Source organism: Hypanus sabinus, chromosome 6 (assembly GCF_030144855.1).
Source record: "Hypanus sabinus isolate sHypSab1 chromosome 6, sHypSab1.hap1, whole genome shotgun sequence".
NCBI classification, from domain to species: Eukaryota; Metazoa; Chordata; class Chondrichthyes; order Myliobatiformes; family Dasyatidae; genus Hypanus; species Hypanus sabinus.
The window spans coordinates 57,474,768-57,497,325 of NC_082711.1; the positions used below are offsets into that span (position 1 = coordinate 57,474,768).

General features: G+C 41.1%; 1 protein-coding gene across 4 annotated transcripts in view; it reads left to right on the top strand.

The window, feature by feature from the left end:
- LOC132395495 (metalloreductase STEAP2-like) overlaps window positions 1-22,558 on the top strand; it is a 55,669-nt gene that overhangs the window by 28,040 nt on the left and 5,071 nt on the right. For all 4 annotated transcript variants that reach the window (XM_059972199.1, XM_059972198.1, XM_059972200.1 and 1 more), the window contains 2 exons: window positions 8,929-9,456; window positions 20,401-20,565. In XM_059972199.1, coding sequence (XP_059828182.1) covers window positions 8,929-9,456; window positions 20,401-20,565 — 693 coding nt within the window. The remainder of the gene's footprint in view (window positions 1-8,928; window positions 9,457-20,400; window positions 20,566-22,558) is intronic.

Genomic DNA, 22,558 nt, shown 5'->3' on the forward strand with positions numbered 1-22,558 from the left:
TAATAATCAACAATAATAAACAAGCTCTACCAATGTCTAGGGGTAAATGAATTGTCATAAGAGAATATAGAGTTCAGTTCAGTTCATGTGTGCTGAGGTAGTTGCGGTTGTTGTATTGTAATTTGTTGGAGAGAGAGAGCGAGGGAGATGTAACAGCTGCAGCAGTCAAACCTTTCTTTCTTTTTCAATCTTTTTATTATTATTATTATTAATATCAGCATAATAAGATTGATACATAGATAATGGGATTACAAACATACAGATTTCAACTAAACATGAAAGAATACATAAGCAATAGTTACAATATAGATTTGTCTTCCAAAAACTAATCTAACAATCTAATAACTAATAAGGAAAAAAATGAAAAAAGAAAAAAGGGAAAAAGAAAAAATGAAAAAAAGAGCTGTTTATAATATCTAACAAAAATACAAAATCATCAGTGTCGTCAACTCTGATCCTCTCAACATATGTAAAATCAAAACTGGAAAAACAAATAGGCTTGGAACAGGGTCACATTACATCATATGAAAATATTGAATAAATGGTCTCCATATTTTTTCAAATTTAATAGAAGTATCAAATACAACACTTCTAATTTTTTCTAACTTTAGACATAACATAGTTTGAGAAAACCAATGAAATATGGTAGGAGGATTAATTTCTTTACAATTCAACAAAATAGATCTTCTAGCCATTAATGTAAGAAATGCAATCATTCGACAAGCAGAAGAGGATAAATGGACTGAGTCCATCATTGGTAAACCAAAAATTGCAGTAATAGGATGAGGTTGTAAATCAATGTTCAATACCATGGAAATAATATCAAAAATGTCTTTCCAATATTTTTTCAAAAGCGGACAAGACCAGAACATATGAGTTAAAGATGCTATCTCAGAATGACATCTGTCACAAATAGGATTTATATAGGAATAAAAATGAGCCAATTTATCCTTGGACATATGAGCCCTATGCACAACCTTAAACTGTATTAATAAATGTTTAGCACATATAGATGATGAATTAACTAATTGAAGAATTTTATCCCAATTCTCAATAGGGATAGTAAGGTTAAGTTCTCTTTCCCAATCATTTTTAATCTTATAGAAGGTCTCTGAACCAGGAAAACCTTCCATTGTCTTCTTATTCCTTCGTACCGTTGTGGTCATTTGGTTATAACCCTCCATTCTCGGCTAGACCGTTCTTCTGTGGTAGACTCGTCACTCTGGCGTGAGTGGACACACACAAGCCCCCACCAGTCCTGCTGTCACACTGTGAGCTTTGTTGACTGATCTCCTGATTCAGTCCTCGAAGCCCCCACCTTCCTGTGGGTGCACAACACTCGGTCAGTGTCCACTGGTGTGTCTGAGGGTGTCTCTCCACACCTGTCTTTTATCCCCACTGACGGGGTATCAGCCATCCATCAACTCAAAATGACCATGTCCATCAAATCAGGCCACTCCTGCTGTCTCCTTAGAAATGTTAACGAGCAAAGAAACGTCCTTGCAGCGAAAGGTAAACAATCCAGGAAGCCATAATACATAAATCAACTGTGTGTCTCTCTCTCTCTTATCTGTAGCAGATGTCCCTATCTCTGTGCTTCATATCTCTCTCTCTCTCTCTCTCTCTCTCTCTCTCTCTCTCTCTCTCTCTCTCTCTCTCTCTCTCTCTCTCTCTCTCTCTCTCTCTCTCTCCCCCTCTCCCCCATTAGCAGCATAGCAATAGCAATATTTCATAGTTCTCAAAGGGGGGGGGAATGGTTAACTCTGCACCCCATTTCCATCAGGTCTGTTCAGCACTCATAACAGTATCAAATGTCAACACAGAATTTGACAGTACTCTTGCTGTTGCTCTTGATTGGTAATGATTTGTAGGATGCAACTGCTCAGTTGAATTTTTTTAATGTCTGTGTATTAATCTAAAAATGCGCTAAGCTGAAGTGGAAATAAAACAAAAAAAATGCAAATTCTGGAAATCTAAATCTAAATAAAGAACAACCTAGAAATATTTAGCAGGCCAGGCAACGGAGAAAAGATAAATAGTTAACATTTCAAACCCAGGACTAGGGAAGGGAGAAGCAATCTGATCGAGGTGCAGTTGAAAATTATTGCAGTAGGAAAGGTTGTACAAAGAAAATAAAGATGATAGGCAAAAATGGCCAGTTACATGAAGTCAGAAAAAGTGAATTATCTAAAGATGGAGAATTGAAGGAGCAGTGCAAGGTTAGTAGTTGTCACCTTCATCATCATCGTGTGCTGTGCCAGATGACGTAGGCAATCACACTCTCACGACTATGAATGTTATTAGCAATTTTTTCTAGAGAAGTGGTTTGCTATTGCCTCTGGGCAATGTCTTTACAAGACAGGTGACCCCAGCCATTATCAATACGCTTCAGAGATTGTCTGCCTGGTGCTAGTGGTCACATAACCAGGACTTATGATCTGAACCAGCTACTCATACGACCATCCACCACCTGCTCCAAGGTTTAATATGACCCTGATCAGGGTGGCTAAGCAAGAGTACCGTATCTTGCCCAAGGGTGACTTGCAGGCTAGTGAAGGGGAGGAGCATCTTAAATCTCCTTTGGTAGAGACATATCGCCATCTTGCCACTTATATTAGGAATAGAGCTTTTTATTAATATGAAGTCAAAGTATAGTAATGCACATAAAATTCTGGAGGAACTCAGTAGGTCAGGCAGCTTCTATGAAAATGAATAAACAGGTGACGTTTTGGGTCAAGACCCTTCTTCAGGACTGGAAGGGAAGGAAAGGAGTGGACCAAGAGAGAAAGGGAAGAAGGAGAGGCACCATGAGGAGGTGAGAAGAAAGGGTAAGAGTAGAAAATGGAAGAAGAGGAAAGAAGGGTGAAAAAAAGGAGAAATTTAAAAATCACCGAATGGAGAAATTGACGTTCGTGCTATTCGGTTAGAGGCTTCATAGATGGATTATGAGATGATAATCCTCCACTCTGAGAGCAGCCTCTTCATGGCAGAAGGGGAGACCATGGACCAACATGTCATAAGGAATAAGGATAGGAATTAAAAGTTGTTGGCCACTAGGAAATTCTACTTTTGGCAGACTGAGCAGAGGTGCTCAACAAAGCAGTTCCCCAAGTTATGTTGGGTCTCGCCAATGTAGAGGAGAGCACATCGGAACACCAGGTACAATAGATGACCCTAGCCGATTTGCAGGTAGTGTTACCTCAGTTGGAAGGACTGTTTGGGGTTTGACTGGAGGTGAATGGGCAGGTGTAGCACTTCTCTCGGTTGCAGGAAGGAAATGGGCAGGGATGAATGACCAAGAGAATGGTAGGTGAAGACATCATTTGTCCCTCTCTACCAATCTCCCTCCCGGCCCATATCCCTGCAAGCAAGAGAAATGCTGCACCTGCCCATTCTCACCCTCCCTTACCTCATTCACGGTCCCAAATAGTCTTTCTAGGCAAAGCAGTTCATCAACTGCAAATCTGTTGGTGTTGTCTATTGTTTCAAGTGCTCCCAGCATGGCTCCCACACCACTAAGACCCAAAGTAAGTTGGGAGATCAGTTTGCCGAGCACCTCAATGCCGTCTGCCAAAAGCAGAACTTCCCAGTAGCCAATCATTTAAATTCCTATCCCATTTCAGTCCGACATGTCAGTCCATGGACTCCTCTTCTGCTACAATGAGGCAATTCTCAGTGTGGAGGAGCAAAGTGTTATATTCTGTGTAGGTAGCCTCCAACCTGATGGCATGAACATCAAGTTCTTTTCCCCTCCCATTTGTCACTCTAGCCTCTTACCTCACCTACCTATCACCTTCCCCTGATACCCCTTCCTCTTTCTTTTCTTCCATGGTCTACTCTCCTCTCCTATCAGATTCCTTGCTCTCCAGCCCTTTACCTTTCCCACCCAATTGGCTTCACCTATCATCTCGCTTGACTTCCTTTCTAGCCCTGATGAAGATTCTGGGCCTAAAATGCCGATTATTTTTTTCATTTCCTTTAACCCTGCCTGACCTGCTGAGTCCCTCCAGCATTTTATGTGTTGCTCTGGACTTCCGGCGTCTGCAAAATCTATTGTGGTTAAGGTGGAGCAATTTGTAAAATGATAAACAATTAGGGACTAAATATAACTGATTAACATTTTCATTAGATTCTGAGTTGGAATAAATTAACGTTGACTTTTGAAATGTTATTTATCCATTAACAATATCCCTTATACCATTCTGGCAGGAATAACATTGATTATTGGCCACAAATTAACAAGTTCGATTCAGTTGGACATAAATGGCATTAGTATTTAAACTTCTCAGCTGGGTGATTTGGTTAATTATGACTTCCAAATCATACTATTATAAGCTTACAGCAAATCACTGATATTCCTTCAAGAATGTATTGACATTAATTAAAAATATAACACTATACAACTTCCTGTCATGTTATTAATCATGTGGCAAAAATGTGAACTTGTAAACATCATTACTCTTTATACTCATTAACATTATCAGACGCCTATTCCAGGGCACTAACACCTCAAAGGATTACGAAAGTGTTAACCCCTTGTTTCACATCTGATCTCAGCAGCTTGGTCTTTTTACTATCTTGTGTATCCAGATGAAGGGTCTCACCAGTTGTGCGTATCTCTTCATAGATGCTTCCTGACCTTGTGAGTTCCTCTAGCAGATTTTTTTGCTCCAGATTTCAGTACATGCAGTCTTTTGTCTATATATAATGTCATAAATATTATACTTTTTTAGATGTTTGTGTTTCTTTGTAATGTTTTTACTTTCAGATTTTTGGCATATTGCAATGATATAGTTTGATTTTATTATCCCCACTATTAGGTAGTTGTGTCACTATTTAACTTGAGAATATATTTAACTCTGTCCAGCCCTCATCCTGTCCCACCCCACATAGGAAAATCTTGAGGAAAAAACATGGTACTTCTAACCACTCAGAATCTGGCGCCTGGTTTCCAATATGAAATTATAGCTTAAAGTTTATAAACAAATAACGAGAATATGTTGCATTCAATTAGCAAAGTACAGCCTGTTCTCTGCAATAGAAGCTGTCACAGTACATTACAAACCAAGCCAGATTCTTGCACCGTAGATCCAGTTGTACTCTTTTCTCAGCTGATCTCAGCTTTTGCCCATGCTTTAGACAGCATTTACTCTTATTTTGTCACCTCGATCTGTGTCATTTAAAAATGGTAAATAGTCAGCACCAAAGGTAAATAAACAAATGTATGGAATTCCCAGCAGCAAGAGCTAACATGCAACAATTATCTGAATGTGGAGAATCAAAGGAGCAGTACCAAATCCTTAGTAGTAGAGCTTTTTTTAAATATCAAGGCAATGAGTTATGGTAATTTGTAAATGACAAGCCATTAGGGAATAAATATATATGACTGGTAGCATTTTCACTTTTAAAATGTTAAGGGAAAAATACAATTGCCTTGTATCTTTCCAACCATTTGTCATCTCGTAAGTAAGCAGTTACAAGCAGCTATAACTGCACCCAAACATTCATCTCGTATATTCTCAGCATATTAGCTACTGAATCACGGGATGCATGAGATTTATTAGAATGAGGTGTTTTACTGCTGGATCAGTAAAATACATAATGCATGCACCACTGTACCATCCTTCCAATAAGAGACCCTTTTAAACACATGTACATTTAAAACATTGAATAGCCAGTTACAAAATAAACTCATCTAATTTGCTCTAAACTTTTCAAGTGTAATCTTGGAGGTATGTATAGCCTTTAACTCGGACAAATGGTTGCTTTCTCAGACTATTCAGCACACAGCAATCCCATTCAGTCTCATTTCCACTGTGCTCATCCCACTCCCTCCTTTTATAAGGTGCCCCTTTTTCAAGCCATGATGTAATTTATTTTTTTTGTTGGGGGGGGAATAATTGATAGCCTTAGCTTCAAGGGCAGTATATAGCTGAAATATCAACTTTCCATTTGAAACAAAGTAATGGAAGCAAAGCTGGTCAGGCAATTTTAGCAAGAGAAAGTTCTCTTTTCTGGTCAAAGAGACTGGGAAGCAGAGAGGACAATTTAGTTTTAAATGTGTAAAGGTTGAAGGGAGTGACGGATAGTGAATATTTCTAATAGGATAAGACCAGTTGAACCAATATTAAACCAGAACTGATTTCTTCTGAAATAAAAGAAGAAATTGGATTACCTAAAAAGTAATCAAATTTGATTGAGTCCAGGACGCAATTTTCCAAAATAGGAGATAAGAATGGTTCTTTAAGCCTACAATGGACTTCAGACATCAAGTCAGATTGGAACTGGGATGGAAAATTAAAGTGGCAGGCGTCTGGAGGCTTTGTGCCACCGTCTGGACTGAATGCAGGTAGACTGCCATAGCTAGCTTCACTGTACTTTCTCCAACTCTACCTTCTCCATTAATTCTTCCAGTTCTTGTCTCCTTTGAATCTGTGTTGACTTGTAACATGGGTGCTCCTGATGAAGGGTCATGACCCCAAATATTGACTCTCTTTATTCCTCTTCACATATATTGCCGGACCTGCTGAGTTTCCCCAGCATTTTGCTCCTGAAGCGTCTTCCTGCTTCTGAACTGTGACTGCCCAGCCGCAATGATTTTCAGAGCACCTGGTTGCATTCCTTCAATTTCCCACACTTTTATCAATTGTATCCCATTTCCAGCATTCAGGATTTGGTATCCAATTCAACAACCATGTCTAACTTTCTCCATGTTAGGACTAACCATTTCTGCTGTAGTAATTTATCAGTAATATTGGTTTTGTATTCTCTCCACTAGTACAGCCAGACAGGCTGAGCATTTTCTTTAAGACCTGTTTATCATAGCTTTTGTGTCCCTTTTCTGTATTTTCTAACTGCTACCATTAGTTTATGAAATAAGTGACTTCAACAGTTTATTGCTGCAGTCACCCTGGGTATACCCTTCAAGAGAAAATCTTTTTTGTCCTATTCATCTCTCTCTCTCTGCATCTTAAAACTAACTTGACAGAATTGTGAAGGAGAGACAACATTCTCACATTTGAAATGTTAACTCAGTTTTTCTTTCCACACATGCTGCTTGACTGTGAACTGAATCCAGCATTTTGTATTTTAATTCATATTTTTACCATTTACAGTTCTTATTAAATTTCATTTTAAGTACCATTTAATCAGTTTATTTTTACCCCACCTGCCTTCAATGTGTAAGTAATTCCCTTTTTATTGTTAGATTTCTTAAAGTCAATTCTTACTCCCAAACTATAATAATTTTAAAAAATGTACATTGTAGTAATTAAAATATAGGAGCAGAAATTAAGCCATTTGAGCCTTCAAACCTGTTCCACCATTTCATGATGGCTGAAGCATTTTTCCTCTCAACATCAAACTCAGGCTTTCCTTCCCCCCTGCCCCCCGCCCCCTGTATTCCTTCATGCCCTGACCAATCAAGAATCTATCAACCTCTGCCTTAAAAATACATAAAAAGTTGGCCACCACAGCAGACTGTGGCAATGAATTCCACAGATTCACCTCTCACTGGCTAAAGAAATTCTTCCTCATCTTTTCTATAAGGACATCCCCCCCACCCCCCGCCCTCCATTCTGAAGCTGTGTCCTCTGGTCTTAGACACTCCCACCATGGGAAACATCCTCACCACATCCACTCTTTCAAGGCCTTTCACCATTTGATAGGTTTCAATTAATTCACCCCTCATTCTTCTGAATTGCAGTGAACACAGGACCAGAGCCATCAAATGCTGTTCACAAGACAAGCTGTTCAATCCTGGAACCATTTTCGTGAACATCCTTTGAACCCTCTCCAGTGTCAATATATCCTTTCTGGGATGAGAGGCCCAAAACTACTCACAATACTCCAAGTGAGGCCTCACCTAGGCCTACAGCATTTTTTAATTATTATCTCTGTTGTGGTCTTAAAAAACATGGCAACAATATCAGGGTAGCGGTGTCAATGTGCATAATGCAGACTTAAGTGCTTACTTAAGTAGTATGAAAGTAGTTCTGAGCCACAACATTTTGACTTTTTAATTGTATGTTTAAAATTCAAATTTTAAAAATAAGATTATTTCTTCTCTATTTCTTAATTTTAGCCTTGTTTTATAATCATTTGACTTTTCAGCGTGTGATGGAAAATCTACTCGCGTGAGGTGAGGGCCTCTGTCAGTCAGAGTTGACCATGGATATTGCATCCTAGCTGTCTGGGCAGTACGATATGGAGAGCAAGCTCCCCTCTCCATGCAGCTGATGAACCCAAAGGAACGGCAGTGATCGATACTGTTTGGTACCAGCAGTGTTGCAGGAGTTGCATGCCAACATCGAACTCAATGTAGGGCTGCCCTAGGGACTCCAGCTCTGGATTTTTCCCTCGGGGTTTATTCCTGAACCCTTCCCCATGAGCAGGTATATCCACAAGGCAGCGGAGGCTTGAAATCAGTTTTCCTTCTGCTAGACGAGCTGCCAACCATGGCTGATGAACCCCATCTGCCTAAAGCGACTGGTTTTAAGGCAGCTGTAACCCACCTTTGCCCCTTCTCCTGTCAGTCGAAATGGTTCCACCGGGCTTAGTAGCTAAGCCAAACGTGAAGGCCAGGAGCTGGACTTGGTTGTCAGAGGCTATCTGAGGTACATGCCGTTGGGAGCATTTAATAGGTAGTGGGAGCTTACCACCATTACCTTCCAACTGTAACAACCTTAAGGAGCCTACTCATAGGAAAATCTACTCATAAATTTAAGAATTAACATGCAATACCTCATTGTCTGCTTTCTTAATGTTTTGTCTGCAAAGTGATTTGATACTAAGATTCATTGTATGTAATAGAAAAAATATTTTATTTTGTTTTTGAGATGATATTTGATTGCATCTTTAACATGATGTCTTTAATGGAAAATAGTTTGGGATTTGCTCACACTTGCTTTGTTTTCTGTTATCTATCAGATATACATTTGCAGCAATGTGGTGGAAGCCCGACAACTGATAATTGAACTCACTCGGCAGCTGGGCTTTATTCCTGTTGACATGGGAACATTGTCTTCAGCTAAGGAAATAGAAAATATGCCCCTACATCTCTTCACCCACTGGAGAGGCCCTGTGCTTGTGGCTATTGGCCTAGCCATATTCTTCTACATATACTCGTTCATCCGTGACATTGTACACCCCTATGTGAAGAACAAACAAAGCAACTTCTATAAAATTCCAATCGAAATAGTGAACAAGACTTTGCCTGTTGTTGCTATTACTCTCCTTTCACTTGTGTACCTGGCTGGATTGCTAGCAGCTGCTTTTCAGTTGAATTCTGGAACTAAATATCGTCGGTTTCCTGTCTGGCTGGAACATTGGCTGCAATGTCGGAAGCAGCTTGGGCTCTTGAGCTTCTTTTTTGCCTCTGTTCATGCAGTATACAGTCTTTGCCTTCCAATGCGACGTTCAGAACGATATTTCTACCTCAACATGGCTTACCAGCAGGTAATTTTTTAATAAGTGACATTTGAACTTTGCTCTCTTTTTTTAAAATCAATTTGTTGTTGAAATTATTTATTGCTGAGATAGTTAACCTGCCACCGTTGCACATGTGCCTTTGAAGTCCATGATAAACTGAGATAAACTGGATGAGGTATTTATCTTACTCCTGCTTTGTTGATATTATTGCTTGAGCCACAGACCCCACACTGTCCAGAACACAAAATGCCAGGGGAACAAGCCATTCAGCCCATAATGTCTGTGCTGACTGTAATGCCAGTTTAAACTAGTCATGTTCTATCCTTCAATTCCCTGCCTTTTCATGTGTCTGTCGAAACACCTATTGAAAGTTGCTGCAATATTTTCTTCCACCACCTCATCTGGAGCATGGGCCAGGTGCTATTAATTTACATTGACTTTTGCCCCCTGACACACTCAAATTTCTGGCATACTGCTGGGGTTTTCCACAATTTATTGAGTCTGTCCACCAGTTCTTTATCCCCCATTATGACATCTCCAGCATCATTGTCCAGTGGTCCAATATCCACTCTCTGCTTTTTCACTCTTTAATAGAACTTTTGGTATTCTCTTTTATATTATTTACTAGCTTACCTCAATATTTCTATACTTCATTGGGAGTTCTAAGAGATTTGGTATGTCAACAAATACACTCCAAAACTTCTATAGATGTACCACAGAGAGCATTCTGACAGACTGCATCACTGTCTAGTATGGAGGGGCTAATGCACAGGACCAAAAGAAACTGCAGAGGGTTGTAAATTTATTCAACTCCATCTTGGGCACTAGCCTACAAAGTACCCAGGATATCTTCAAGGAGCAGTGTCTCAGAAAGGCAGTATCCATTATTAAGGACCTCCAACACCCAGGGCATGCCCTTTTCTCACTGTTGCCATCAGGTAGGAGGTACAGAAGCCTGAAGGCACACACCCAGCAATTCAGGAACAGTTTCTTCCCCTCTGCCATCCAATTCCTAAATGGACATTGAATCCTTAAGCACTACCTCACTTTTTAAACATATTATTTTTGCTTTTTTTTTGCACCATTTTTTAATCTATTCAATATAGGTATACTGTAATTGATTACTTTATTATTAATAGGGTGGTGAAGAAAGCTTTTGGTATGTTGGCCTTTATAAATCAGAGCATTGAGTATAAGAGTTGGGATGTAATATTAAAATTGTACCAGGCATTAGTGAGGCCAAATTTGGAGTATTGTGTACATTTCTGGTCACCGAATTATAGGAAAGATGTCAACAGAATAGCGAGAGTACAGAGGAGATTTACTAGAACGTTACCTGGGTTTCAGCACCTAAGTAACAGAGAGAGGTTGAACAAGTTAGGTTTTTATTCTTTGGAGCTTAGAAGGTTGAGGGGGGACTTGATAGAGGTATTTAAAATTATGAGGGGGATAGAGTTAATTTATTAGAGTTAATGTGGATAGGTTTTTTTCCATTGAGAGCAGGGGAAATTCAAACAAGAGGACATGAGTTGAGAGTTAGGGGGCAAAAGTTTCAGGGTAACACGAGGGGGTATTTCTTTACTCAGAGAGTGGTAGCTGTGTGGAATGAGCTTCCAGTAGAAATGGTAGAGGCAGGTTCGGTGTCGTCATTTAAAGTAAAATTGGATAGGTATATGGACAGGAAAGGAATGGAGGGTTATGGGACTAGGTGAGAGTAAGTGTTCAGCACAGACTAGAAGGGCCGAGATGGCCTGCTTCCGTGCTGTAATTGTTAAATAATTATATGCTTGTAGACTGGGAAAATAAGGTTGGTGCTGGATCCCAAGGAAGGGAACTTGTAGGAAGCCTACAAGATGGCTTTTTAGAGCAGCTTGTGTTTGAATCCAAAACGGGAAAGGCAATTTTGGATTGCGTAACACACAAAATTCTGGTGGAACACAGCAGGCCAGGCAGCATCTATAGGAAAGAAGCACTTTTGACGTTTCAGGCCGAGACCCTTTGTCAGGACTGGCATTTTGTCCACCAGCATTTTGTGTGTGCTGCTTGAATTTCCAGCATCTACAGATTTCCTCATGTTCGGATTGGGTGCTGGGTCATGAATCAGATTTGATTAGGGAGATTAAGATAAAGATGTCAACAGAATAGCGAGAGTACAGAGGAGATTTACTAGAATGTTACCTGGGTTTCAGCACCTAAGTTACAGAGAAAGGTTGAACGAGTTAGGTCTTTATTCTTTGGAGCGTAGAAGGTTGAGTGGGGACTTGATAGAGATTCTTAAAGTTATGAGGGGGAGAGACAGAGTTGACGTGGATAGGCTTTTTCTATTGAGAGTAGGGGAGATTTAAACAAGAGTACATGAGTTGAGAGTTAAGGGGCAAAAGTTTAGGGGTAACACAAGGGGGAACTTCTTTACTCATTGAGTGATAGCTGTGTGGAATGAGCTTCCAGTAGAAGTGGTAGAGGCAGGTTTGATATTGTCATTTAAAGTAAAATTGGGTAGGTATATGGACAGGAAAGGAATGGAGGGTTATGGGCTGAGTGCGGGTCAGTGGGACTCGGTGAGAATAAGCGTTCGTCACAGACTAGAAGGGCCGAGATGGCCTGTTTCCGTGCTGTAATTGTTACATGGTTATATTATTTTATTTTTTCTTCTGTATTATGTTTTGCATTGAACTACTGCTGCTAAGTTAACAAATTTCACAACACATGCAGATGATAATAAACCTGATTCTTCTTTTCTAACCTTATTGCTTTTTTTAGTTTTTTGTGTTGTTTTTTTAAAAGCTTCTCACTAATTTTTGCTATATTATATGCCCTCTCTTATGCTTTTGTGTTGTCTTTGACTTCCTTTGTCAGCCGCAACTGCCTCATCCTCTGTTTAGAATACTGCAACTTCTTTGGGTTTAATCGTCCTGCACCTTCTGGCTTGCTCCCAGAAACTCCAGCCACTGCTGTTCTGCCTTCATCCCAGCTGGATGTCCCCTTTGAACTAATTTTGGCCAGTTCTCTTCTAATGCCTCTGTAGTTCCCTTAAACAACTGTAACACTAATATATCTGATTTTAGCTTCTCCCTCTCAATCTGCAGGGAGAACCATATCATGCTATGGTCACTGGCTCTTAAGGGTTCCTTTTATCATAAGTTCCCTAATCAAATCTGGTTCATTACACAACATGTAATTGAAAATTACCTTTTTGCTAGTGGCCTCAAGCACAAGCTGCTCTAAAAAGACAGCTCATAAATATTCTACAAATTCCCTCCCTTGGGATCCAGCACTAACCTGATTTTCTCTAACCAGAAATCCCCTGAAACTATGTAGCATGCCCTTTTTAGATGACTTGTCTATCTCTCATTGTAATATGTACCCCACATTCTGACTGTTATTTGGAAGCCTGTATATAACTCCCATCAGGCCTCCTCAGCCTCCTACACTTCAGAGAAAACTGTTAAAGTTTCTCCAGCCTCCTTTGGCATCTAATAACTCCCTAATCCAGGCAACTTCCTGGTGAACCTCTTCTGGATGTATATAAGTTACAATGGAAAACAATAGATAAGGACACAGCATCTGTGGAATACAAAAGAATTAATGTTTCTGTTTGTCACTCTAGAAAAGAGGGAAAACGTGTTGGATTTCAGTAGCAAAGAAGTTGGGGAAGTGATGGCTAGAACAAAGGGATTGTTCGATAGGAGACCAATTGGATTAATGGAGTGATTAGGATATCAATTAAAATTCCAGTTATGTGGCATGTGGCTCTAACTATTTAATGTGTAAATGACAAGGCTGTGGAACATGCCCAGCAGGCCACACTACAGTCAGCCCTCTTTATCCGCAAATTCAACCAACCCCAAATCGCAAAGACCCGGAAGTGCTCTTCCAGCACTTGTTGTTCGAGCATGTACAGACTTTTTTTCTTGTCATTATTCTCTAAACAATGCAGTATAACAACTATTTTACATAGCATTTACATTGTATTGGGTATTATAAGTAATCTAGAGATGATTTAAAGTATACGGGAGGACGTGCGTGGGTTATTGTGCATCGGGATTGAAAAAAATCGGAAGTTCTCTTACTATGTAAGTCAGAACAACTACATCTGGTATTATTTAGTATCAGTTAGTCAAACGTTTGCATTCGTATAAGGTATATATTTTACCTTTCTATGCATATAAAACACTTAAGAACGTATGTTTCAGCACCGGGCTCGGGAAGTTCCCGAGTTCGATCCAGTGACAGACCACTTCCGAGCGCACTCTCCACTGTGCCAGGTTGATGTGGAGGATCAAAAACCCAAAACCCAATAATTAAACCACTGCGTTGCTTAGTAATAATTGTAGCTTTCATTGGGGCACAGCCTTTCTCACTTTATCCTTTAAAATTGTTCCGATCGTTGACTGACGTAGCCTAACACTTTTCCAGTGACCGATGGCGTTTCACCTCTTTCCGATCCCTTCATTATTTTCACTTTATTTTCAATCGTTATTGAGTATTTTTGTGAACAGAAACACTGCAGATTCAGATCTCTGCCACTGGGTCCTAATGTCCGCCACACTGAGACAGGTTAATTAAGGTCTTGGGTTCCGCTGGGTCCTAAGGTCCACCATATTGAGACAGGTTGAAAAAGAGACTTGAGCATCTGCGAATATTGGTATCCGCGAGGGGTCCCGGAACCAATCCCTCGCGGATAAGGAGGGCCGACTGTATACAAATTGAAAATGGTAATAAAAAGCCAAAATGGTGACGGACAGAACTGGCTGATTCTGTTAGAGCTAGAAATAAAGTAAAGGTAAGTTATCCAAAGTTGAAATATTTGAGTCTGGACATTGAACTCTCTACTTTAGTGGACAAAGTCATTAACTGCATTTCATCTATTTTCTATATCTCTTCTCTCACCTCCTTCTCTGTCTGGGCAGAGCAACAACAGAGATGCCAGTTCCTGCCCAAACTCTGTTGATTTTTTCAGCTGAAAAATGCGCATGATCACTTTCCAGAAGGACCAACTCTGCACCAAGAACAAACCTGTAAAACTGTAATTATAGTTTTTGAGCCTTGCTTCAGGGGAACAAGGTCAGCTGTAATATCTAAGTTAACCAAATGAAACCTGCTGATGAAGCACAGAACAGAGCACTTTGTAACAAGGCATGTTACACATCTTGGCACTCGACACTGAATTCAACAACTTTAAATAACCAAACTCATCTATTTGTAAAGTCAATGTTTTTTCTCTCTGTCAATGTTGTGTGGCCTCGAGTAATTTCAAGAGTTTCTGTGTATTTCAGGTTTTCCACCATCTGTGAATGATAAAGTGTTTTGGGGGGGGGGGCAGTGGAGTTAATTCTGTAAATCTGATATAACATCAAAATTTGCTGAACAACTTGCCACAGCTTTTGTGGAAAGAGAAGCTGAGTTCATGGTTCCAGCCAAAGATTTCAACATCTGTGGTTTTTGGCCTTTTTATTTATCTGCTTTTATTTTAACCTAAATTTCGGCATTCTAATAAATATTACGTTGTGGCGACCCACTTTCTGTGCAGGTGAACCAGATTACAAATAGCCCGCGCACGGGGGAGACTATGGTAATGCACCTCTGATGTCATTTCCGCCCGGAGAGAGCGGGGGCTAGGGATTAAATGCCAGCGCCGCGAAGTTTGAATAAACTAGTGTCGAAATGACTTACCGACTGCATATCGTTATTTCAGCGCTGTGTGTAGCACATCGCTACATTGGTGACCCCGACAGTCCAAACGGGATTTGGACCAAAGATGACCAACTCTTCATCTGTTCACGCAGTTTCGCTAAAACTGCCGACTTTCTGGACGCTGCGACCACGCATGTGGTTTAGCCAAGCAGAAGCCCAGTTCCAGATTCGGCAGATATCCTCTGATTCCACACGTTACTACCACGTGGTGAGTGCCCTTGACCAGGTTGCGGATTTCATATAGTCACCCGCGGAAGAAGGCAAATATGAAGCATTCAAAGTGCTGCTCATTGAGACCTTTGACCTCTCACAGCATGAGCGGGGTGCCCACCTGCTTCACCTGGACAGTTTGGGAGACAGACTGCCGTCAGCATTGATGAAGGAGATGCTGGCCCTGGCTGATGGACAGAAGCCCTGCCTCATGTTGGAGCAAGCGTTCCTAGAGCAACTGCCCAAGGACATACATCTGCTGCTGGCCGACGCAGATTTCAGCGACCCTCCCCCGCCCCCCCCCCCAAGAAAGTGGCGGCCCGGGCAGACGTGCTGTGGAAAGCCAAGAGGGAGAGTGTGGCGTCCGTCAGTCAGATTACCAGGCCACATGCCCAACAGCGGACCAGACCAGGCCCAGCAGGGGGGTGCACACAACACAGAGGCAGGAGTGAAGAGGACAATGAACAGTGGTGTTTCTACCAGCAGCAGTGGGGTACTAAAGCCTGCCGTTGTCGCCTGCCCTGCAAGGGCCAGGGCCAGCTGCCTCTAATGACTATGGCGGCTGGCCACCAGGACCGCCTCTTGTACGTCTGGGACAAACAGTTGGGACGCCGCTTCTTGGTCGACACCGGAGCAGAAATCAGCGTCTTGCCCCCAACGGGGTACGACACCCGCAACAGGAAGCCAGGACCCACCCTGAGGGCCGTAAATGGCAGCATGATATGGACCTATGGCACCCGCACAGTGCAGCTGCAGTTCGGCACCAGCCGGTTCACGTGGGACTTCACACTGGCCGCCGTGGCCCAACCACTCCTGGGGGCGGACTTCTTGCGAGCTCACAGCTTGCGGTCGACTTGCAAGGGAAAAGACTGGTACATGCCGAGTCTTTCCAGACTTTCTCCCTGGGTGAAGCCAAGTTGCCGGCCCCACACCTGGACTCCATCACGATGTCTGACAACGAATTCACAAGAATCCTGGAGGACTTCTCATCAATTCTGGCACCACGGTTCACGGCAGCCATGCCCAGACACTCAGTACAGCACCACATTCCGACCCAGAGACCACCCCTCCACGCCCGCGCACGAAGGCCCCCCCCCCCGGAAAAGCTCCGCTTGGCGAAGGAGGAGTTCAAGGGGATGGAGGAATTGGGTCCGACAGCCCAGGGGCCTCCCCCCTGTACATGGTGCCCAAAGCAGCTGGGGTTTGGAGACCATGCAGCGACTACCGCAGACTGAACGAGGCTACAACTCCAGACTGCTACCCCGTGCCGCACATACAGGACTTTGCAAACCTGCACGGTGCACCCCTGGCCATCCCAGGAGAGTTCATACCAGCCCCAAGGGGGCAAGAGGAAGAACCAGCAGCAGTCCTGGACAGACTACGCGAATGGCTCGGCAACCTGGCCCCCGTACCAATTTCACAGCACGGACAGACCCCAACCCAAGTACCCAAATCTCTCTACTCTGGGAACACACAAAATGGGGTGAAAGCAGGGGGGTGGGGATGATTGGAAGAATTGGATCAGCCCATGATTAAATGGTGGAGCAGACTAGATGGGCCGAATGGCTGACCTGATTCCGGTTCAACAATTATTTTCCGCTCCTTTCTAACTGAACTGATCTATTCTAAACAATATTCTGGTAAATCTCCTCTGCACCCTCTCCAGTGCTATTACACCCTTTCTCTGCTTCAATAACCAGTACTGCTCACAGTACTCCAGCTGAAGTTTACCATGGTTTAAAAAAGGGAGCATAGTCTACCCACTTCCATATTTGATGTCCTGAATAATAAAGGCCAATTTCCCATCTGAGTTCCTATCTACGTTATTTACCTGCTTAACTCATGGCCTATGTTTTCCAATCTGTTTAATTAGACTTCCTGCAGACTTGTTTTTCCTATGAGCTGATCAGGAACTCTAAAAATACAATGGTAAACAAGAGTACAGTATTATTAAAGTTTCATGTTGCTTTTATGTGATTGTGAAGTTGGAAAATTATTCTCTCAGAGGAATGATAGTTTTCCATTTTAGGGAGCCATGTCATCTTTATTGATGGCAACTATTCCCTATTTGGATACAGAATCAAGAATGCTGCTCTCTAGTCTCAGCAGCTTAATGCATAGTCAACCTAACCTTAATGCATTTTTTGTTTTCCACAACAATCATTGACTTCGAAGAGATTTGCAGTTATAGTGGATTCTGGTTAATTGGTCTATTGTTTAATCAGGGCAGCCACTTATTTTGGACAACTCTTAACGAAAAAACGAATCAAGAACGTAGCAGGAGGTCCTTTGTTTATTTGGGACACTGCGCTGCTTTATTGGGGTAGGAGACTGTCAGTCATTTGCACTTGTGTGGCTACTGGACACTACATTGTGCTTGGAGTGAACATTTGCATCATTTGTATGTGCTTATGTTATTATCCATTTGGGCCAATGGGTGTCGAATCAAAAGGCAGCTACTTTTTTTTTAAAATTTGACTTTAAAAAAAGTTCTGAGACCTTGCCAAGATGCCGTGAAAAGATCTGACACTGGCCTACTGGATCATGTTAAAAGCCACCTACCAGATGTTGAAGAGGCCCTCTGTCAACGGTTTTTCATTGTAACTGGATGAGGTGAGCGTGTGTGTCAGTGGACCAATGTCTTTTTTTAAAAAAAAAACAAGTCAGTTGGGCTAGCTGAGTTGCCACGGCATGAAAACTTGAATGCAACAGACTGTTGGTGGCTTGATGGAAATGTGGGCACCACATGAAATTCAAGAAAGGGAGTACAGACGCATGGAGATTTACAAAACTCCATGGCTTGCTTCAAAAACTTTGTGCAGATGTACGAGGGGTGATTGATAAGTTTGTGGCCTAAGGTAGAAGGAGTCGATTTTAGAAAACCTAGCACATTTGTTTTTCATACATTTGCACACTTAGTCCAGCGGTTGTGGAGCTTATGGATCCCTTCTTTGTAGAAGTCGGCGTCTTGGACCTCCAGAAGTGATCCATAGCATGATGTGATTGATAAGTTTATGGCCTAACGTTATTAACTTCAAACTTTCTGCATTTGCACTCAAGGAGTTGACCTGCACAAGTCATCTCCTTCTACCTTAGGCCACGAACTTATCAATTACCCCTCATATCTACAATGCTAATGAAACAGACCTTTTTGTTGTTCCATGCTGGCCATATCATTCAATTTGCTACAAGCACGCAACACTCAGGTTAAAAAAAAAAGCAGTAGATAAAATAATTGTGTTGTTCAAATATGTCAGGAACTGATAAAATGAAATTGTGGATTATTGGGAAAAACATTAAATCTCAAAGCTTTAAGTGGCTTAGAATGAGTAGTTTACCAGTAGAGTACTATGCTATCAAGAATGCATGGGTGGCTTCTGAAATTTTTAAGAAATGACTGATGGTTTGGGATATGGACCTACTGTGGAAATCAAGCAAAATTCTTCCGTTTGTTGACAATGGTGCAGCACTCCATATGTTTGAGAAACATCCAGCTGGAATTTCTGCCTGCCAATACAACAATTTTGGGGCAGCCAATGCATATGGGAATCATTAAAAAAAATTAAAGCTATTATGGAAAGTTCATTAAACCACATTCTCATAGCAATTGAAGCATGTCTACTGACCTCTTCTTCAACATCCAAGGAAGTGAGTGCAACGGTTAACCTTTTACAGGCAGTACAGATCGTCAATGAGCTAGTGATAAGCAAGCAGCAAGACAACTCAGAACCGTTTTGTTCACTATGGTTTCAAGCATTCTGGCTTGTAAGTGAAGGAAACAGCCATGAATGAAAATGAAGCTATTTCATTACTTCAACAAGTTAGGAACTATGAAGAATTTAAAGGTATCAACAATCATCTTGAATGTTACAGTAAAAGTGAAAATTTAAAGGATGCAATTGTTTTTTTTGAAAACTTTTTTTATTGCATTTTTAAATAGTTACAAAGTAAAGTATGAAAAAAAATGTATATAACCCTTAACCCCTCCCCTTAACCCCTCCCCCCAACTGCCCTATAGAAAAAAAAGAGAAAGAAAGAAAAAAAAAGAAAGAAAGAAAGAATGCCTGGTTGTTGGAAGATCTCCACATGCTCCATGGAATTCGTAATAACTTTAATATGTATATTTATTTCTTTCCCCTAATAACCAATTGTTTCATCTTCAGAGCATCTATATATTTAATCCTGTCTTTTGTAAATAAGGGCTCCAAATTTTCAGAAATGTTCAATATTTATCTCTTAAATTATAAGTAATTTTTTCTAATGGAATACAGCCATAGATTTCTTTCTTCCAAAAGGACGCAATTGTTGAAAGAATTGCATTAAAACACTAAGGAAAGGAATATGACGACAAGAATAGTGATAAGGATGACATTGAACCTGGGCTAGTGACTACACAGGATGCCAGGAAGTTTATTGTTGAATAATGACATTAATTCATGTAGGAAGGCTATGAAGGCAGTCCATTATCTGCACTAGGTGCCTGTGCTGGTTTTGTTCAATTACATTCAATCAATAGGATATAGCAGTGGAAACTCAATGAGTTCCTCCGTTGATGACCATTAAGAACTAATACAGTTTTATAGAGCTGTAGTAATATTGGTGGTGTTCTAATTTGTTTTGTATTTCATTTAAATACTTTGTTTGTTACTCAGTTAAGCTGTTTGTCTTTTTTTAGACCTTGTTAACCATTTCCATGAAATTTCAGCTTATTGGGCCTCCTGCTTAATTGGACCAAAATGTACTGGTCTCAATGAGTCCAATTAACTGGAACCCACGGTAGTTCCAAATCAAGAAGTGCATTTTCTTGTTTTGAATACACCAAAGGTCTTAAACTCAGACTACTCACTCATTTCATATAGGGCCCTGAAGACAAACCACAAGTGATAACACTTCTTCCGCATACCACACTCTCTTGACTGCTTTGTTGTGTGTCAAAGTACGTTCTTAACTGAGCCATAATTTCTTCATTTAAGCCTTGGAATGCCTGAAGTTATTTTTTTGTGTGTCATCTAAGTGTCTTGCTAATGGCCTCAAATTCTTGTCAAAAACGTTTGTGTTTTTTCTTAGGTACATCTCAATAATGAAAATTCCTGGAATGAAGAAGAGGTGTGGAGAATGGAAATGTATATATCCTTTGGGATAATGAGCCTAGGCTTACTGTCGCTCCTAGCGGTGACTTCAATACCATCAGTCAGTAATTCAGTGAATTGGAGGGAATTCAGCTTTATTCATGTATGTTTTCCCCTTGATATCCACAAATAATGTGTAGTGTTTAACCTTCAGCGTCCTATTTTGGTTATTTTTGTCTGATGTATTACATTAGAGTCAGTTTCAATGGAATAGTGTACAATATTTTTCCATTTAACATGGTTCTAATCAAAATCTTTTATTTGTTGTCACCAAGAATTCATTCCTATCAGGAGGCTAAAGACAATAACTATATTGAACATATGGTGAGAGGTTAGAGGACCTGAACCAGGCACACATCTGAAAATGGTGTATTGACCTGAAACTATTTAACAGGATTACATGCATGCTAAAGATCAGAAGCAGTAAACTATAAACATAATTTAATCCACGACTGAGGCTCTTTTGAGTTGGCGTATCCAGTCCTGTCATTAACAGGACAAGAACCAGGAAGAAGGAAGAGCCAGGAACATCCATTTTTAAGTGTCTGAACCCACCATATATATTCAAAATTGGAGCATTTCTTGCCTTCAGCAAGCTCCTCTTTCCTGAACACACCTATGTAGATAAGCCTACAAGGGGAGAGGCTGTACTTGATCTGGTATAGGGAAAAGAACCTGGTCAAGCATTTTGGAGATAGTGATCACAATTTTAGCTCATTTACCATAGCATTGGAGAGGGATAGGAACAGACAAGTTAGGAAAGCATTTAATTGGAGTAAGGGGAAATATGAAGCTATCAGGCAGGGACTTGGAGCATAAATTGGGAACAGATGTTCTCAGGGAAATGTACAGCAGGAATGCGGCAAATGGTCAGGGGATAATTGCATGGCGTTCTGCATAGGTACGTTCCTATGAGATGGAAAAGATGGTAGGGTACAGGAAACATGGTGTACAAAGGCAGTTGAAAATCTAGTCAAGAAGAAAAGAAAAGCTTACGAAAGGTTCAGAAAACTAGGTAATGGTAGCGATCTAGAAAATTATAAGGCTAGGAGGAAGGAGCTTAAGAATGAAATTAGGAGAGCAGAAGGGGCCATGACAAGGCCTTGGCGAGCAGGATTAAGGGAAACCCCAAGGTATTCTACAAATATGTGAAAAGCAAGAGGATAAGATGTGAGAGAATAGGATTAATCAAGTGTGACAGTGGAAAAGTGTGTATGGAACCAGAGGGGATAGCAGAGATACTTAATGAGTACTTTGTTTTAGTATTCACTACGGAAAAACACCTTGGTGATTGTAGGGATGACTTACAGTGGACTGAAATGCTTGAGCATGTAGACATTAAGGAAGATGATGTGTTGGAGCGTTTGGAAAGCATCAAGTTGGGTAAGTCACTGGGACTTGGAAAGATCTACCCCAGGCTACAGTGGGAGGCGAGTGAGAAGATTGCTGAGCCTCTGGCAATGATCTTTACATCATCAATGGGGATGGGAGAGATTCTGGAGGATTGGAGGGTTGCAGATGCTGTTCCCTTATTCAAGAAAGAGTGTAGAGATAACCCAGGAAATTACAGACCAGTGAGTCTTACCTCAGTGGTTGGTAAGTTGATGGAAAAGATCCTGAGAGGCAGGATTTATGAACATTTGGAGAGGCATAATATGATTAGGAATAGTCAGTATGGCTTTGTGAAAGGCAGGTCATGTCTTACGAGCCTGATAGAATTTTTTGAATATGGGACTAAACACATTGATGAAGGTAGAGCAGTGTATATGGATTTCAGCAAGGCATTTGAGAAGGTACCCCATGCAAGGCTTATTGAGAAAGTAAGGAGGCATGGGATCCAAGGGGACATTGCTTTGTGGATCCAGAACTGATTTGTACACAGAAGACAAAGAGTGGTTGTGCCTCAGGGATCTGTTCCGGGTCCCCTTCTCTTTGAGATTTTCATAATTGACCGGGATGAGAAACTGGATGGCTGGGTTAGTAAATTTGCTGATGACACGAAGGTTAGAGGTATCGTGGATAGTGTGGAGGGCTGTCAGAGGTTACAGCGGGAAACTGATAGGATGCACAGCTTGGCTGGGAAGTGGCAGATGGAG